The sequence below is a fragment of the Capricornis sumatraensis genome, chromosome X (assembly GCF_032405125.1).
Source record: "Capricornis sumatraensis isolate serow.1 chromosome X, serow.2, whole genome shotgun sequence".
NCBI lineage: Eukaryota > Metazoa > Chordata > Mammalia > Artiodactyla > Bovidae > Capricornis > Capricornis sumatraensis.
Window position 1 is genome coordinate 13,120,878 of NC_091092.1, and position 3,166 is coordinate 13,124,043.

General features: G+C 51.1%; 1 protein-coding gene across 1 annotated transcript; it reads right to left on the reverse strand.

Moving 5' to 3' along the window:
- Positions 1–423: 423 nt before the first annotated feature.
- TCEAL1 (transcription elongation factor A like 1) lies at positions 424–2,317 on the reverse strand. The gene is made up of 3 exons (XM_068962664.1): positions 2,276–2,317; positions 1,791–1,850; positions 424–1,425 (listed from the first exon to the last, which is right to left on the reverse strand). Exon 3 carries the CDS (start codon positions 1,405–1,407, stop codon positions 928–930), a length of 480 nt encoding a protein of 159 aa, XP_068818765.1. The 5' UTR covers positions 1,408–1,425; positions 1,791–1,850; positions 2,276–2,317; the 3' UTR covers positions 424–927.
- Positions 2,318–3,166: the final 849 nt, after the last annotated feature.

Sequence of the window (3,166 nt, forward strand, 5' to 3'; positions counted from 1 at the left end):
GGGGGCCACCGATGGAGCAGGACCCAGGAGAAGGGGCAGCTATAGCCAGTCGACATGGCAGTATCCAGGGAAGAGAATAGCAGGACAGGAGGAGTATGTAGCATTTATCTGGCATCACACAGGATTTGTGAGTGCAAACAAGACCTTTGGGTACTATCCCCAGTATCTGAAGGGAATCTATAGGGGATGGGTCCAGCCTGTGCCAGTAGGGGAAAAAATATAGCTCACATGACCTTCACCTCACTTGGTTCCATTGAGGCCCCGTAATAAATACATCATAAATAATAAATCATCTTATTCCTATTTAAGTAGGAAAACATTTGTTTACATTTCTGTCTAAGAGATTCAGGAAAAAAACGTGGGATTTACTTTTCTTTTTTAAAGTTCTGCAAAGTATTTATTAAGTGCCACATTTTCTTTATAAGCTGATTGACAAATTTTTTCATTGCTTTACAATTTTTCTCATTGTATTGTCTTTTTTTGGTAACACATGTAAAATGTGTTCATCTTGAGAAAATGAGAAATTCAGATGAAGCAAAAATGAAAAACAAAACAAATCACCTGTTATCCTACCACACAGATAATCCACTGTTAAATCTCTGCAGTATATACTTTGAGTTTTTCCTTTGCATATTAATATATAAATATACACTTTTTACAAAAATGGGATACTACATATACTTTTTGAAAATTGATTTTGTCCACTCCACAATATATGCTGTGCATCTTTCCATGCAAATGGAGAAGACATGATTGAAAGAGGACGTCTTGCAGATGGGGGTAAGACGCAATTTTATGCCAGTTACAAGAGAAATACCTCATAGCCACACAAAAAGTCCAGATTAGGAAGACGTTGTAAGGTATGTAAGAAAAAGCCCAGTTCAAGTGATAATACATCAGGCGAAACAAAATTCAAAGCGGAACACATTAAATAGGATAAGGACGGTTCCGCCTGGCCTTCCAATGCATGATCATCAGTTTGTTCCGTACTCGCTTCATCTCTTCCATCTCCTCTGCTACCTTTATCATCTCCTCGTTGCTTAAATTTCTGCCGTGTATGTCCCCTCTAAACTGCGGGCGGGAGCGGGCCAGCCTTTCCTTAAAGCTTCCCTCTTCTAGTTTGTGCTTGCCCACTCCGCAAGGAGGCTGCTCCATGGGGGGGCGCGCCTCAAAAAGGTCCTTCCTCGACAGGCGCTCCTGGGGAGGGCGCTCCTCGGACTCGAGCATCTCGGGAAGAAGCTCAGGAAGGAGATCGTCGGGAAAGAACTCCTCCTCCGAGGACACCTCCTCCGAAGACTGCTCCTCCGGAGACGACTTTTCGGGAGACGGCTCCACAGAAGGCCGCTCTTCAGCCGCCTTGGGCGAGCTCTGTGGCTGCTCCTCGGGCTCTTTGCCGGCTTTTTCCATGGTCAGGATGGTCGTTCTCTAAGCACGGTGATACAGAGGAGACAAGAAAGGCAGAGGCGAGTCAGAGTGCGCGCCGCCTGCACTGAGGCCCCGCCCACGAGTCCAGTACCTGCCTCGTCCCCAGTCTGGGCCCGAGTCCTTCAGCCTCCGCTGACGGAGGGGCCCTCCGGCCCCGGGACCCCGCCGCGTCCGGTTCCCCTCCCACCCCCCGCCACCTTGTCGCCCCCTCCTTCCGAAAGCCCACCATTTTCCCGGCAGGCCTTGCCACACAGGCCTCTCCCGCAGGGACCCGGGCGGAGCGGGCCGGCGGTGCCGTGGACCCGGCTCCCTCCGGCAGCCTCCCTCGCACCCCATCCCGGCCCGCTGCCCGCCCCTTCCCCTACCTGGACCTCTCCCGGCGGCTGGTTCCGAGGCGGCCTCTCCTCCAGGTGCGCCGCTGTGACCTGCGGAGCGGCAGACAGACGCCGAGACAGGGTAGGGGACGGGGAGGAGGGAAAAACTGACGCCCCTTTTCTGGGCCCGGGCCGCCGCCCCCCGTATTCCCCGGCCCCCGCCCCGCTCCATCTCAAAGCTTCGTGCTCCCCCCACCCCACCCCTACCCAGGAACGCTCGTCGTTTCTTTTCAGGCGGGAAGTGAAAGCGAAGGTCTGCTTAGAAACTAGTTCTCAGTGCCCGTGTTGTCTTCCCGGGCGGGGGGATCCTCTCACCTCCCCAGCCCACTCCCTAGACCACCATTTTTTACACCGAAATGGGGGCGCGGGGGCGGGGTTTTGCAGGGAGAACGCCTGGACTCAGTGCCATCCCAATCCCAGAGGTTACTGGGCAGCACCAACACTCACACCGATTTAAGAGGGCGAAGGGGACTTACTTTCTTCTGCTTTTCCCCTCGTCCAAAGGGCGATAGGCAGATGGTGTTTGGACAGGCAAAAAGGACCAGGACGAGAAGGACTTGGGCAGACACGGGCTCTGGTCACGTGAGGGCCGCGCGTCACCGCCGAGCTCAGATCCCCAGTTACCACTTTGACCGGCGGCCGTGCTGCCGCAACCAGCCGGTATTTCTTGACCCCTGACACACTAGACATCGTCACTCACCTCTCTTGTTTAGTGACTCACCTCTCTTGTTTACATGTGCCTTTTCTTGGTTACCAGAGACGGTCAGCATCCAGTCTTGAGGGTTATTGCCTCTTCCTCTCTGTCTCTTCCCTTGATAACACCTCTCTCCCTCATTCTCCTGTCATCAGCTACCAAGGCCCATTATTTCCCTTACAGTTCAGATCCTGCACTGAAACTGGACTGTTTCTCTTTAATGAGCCACTATCATATGCCACCTCTTCCAGTTTTAATCCACATCCATAACTCAATCATGTCCGTTTCGGTTCTATCAAAATGATTCTCATGTCTTATCATTTTCATGGACAATAAGCTTTCACTTTTCCGTGACTTCAGGATTTTTTGAGTCTCTAGACCTAAATCACAAACAGAAGCGCCAGTCTAAATTAGTAATCATTCAGTTCTAGAACTCTAGACTAAAGAAAAGTTTGTAAAAACATGAATCTGAAAAGACTGAGTACTTTGATTTTCATAAATCAGAATGCACATTCGTGCATCTAAGTACAAGTAGTTTGAAAACATTGATTATCTGAAATGGGAGCATTTTTGATGGCTGCTGCTGCTAAGTCACTTCAGTCGTGTCCGACTCTTTGTGCGACCCCATAGACGGCAGCCCACCAGGCTCCCCCGTCCCTGGGATTCTCCAGGC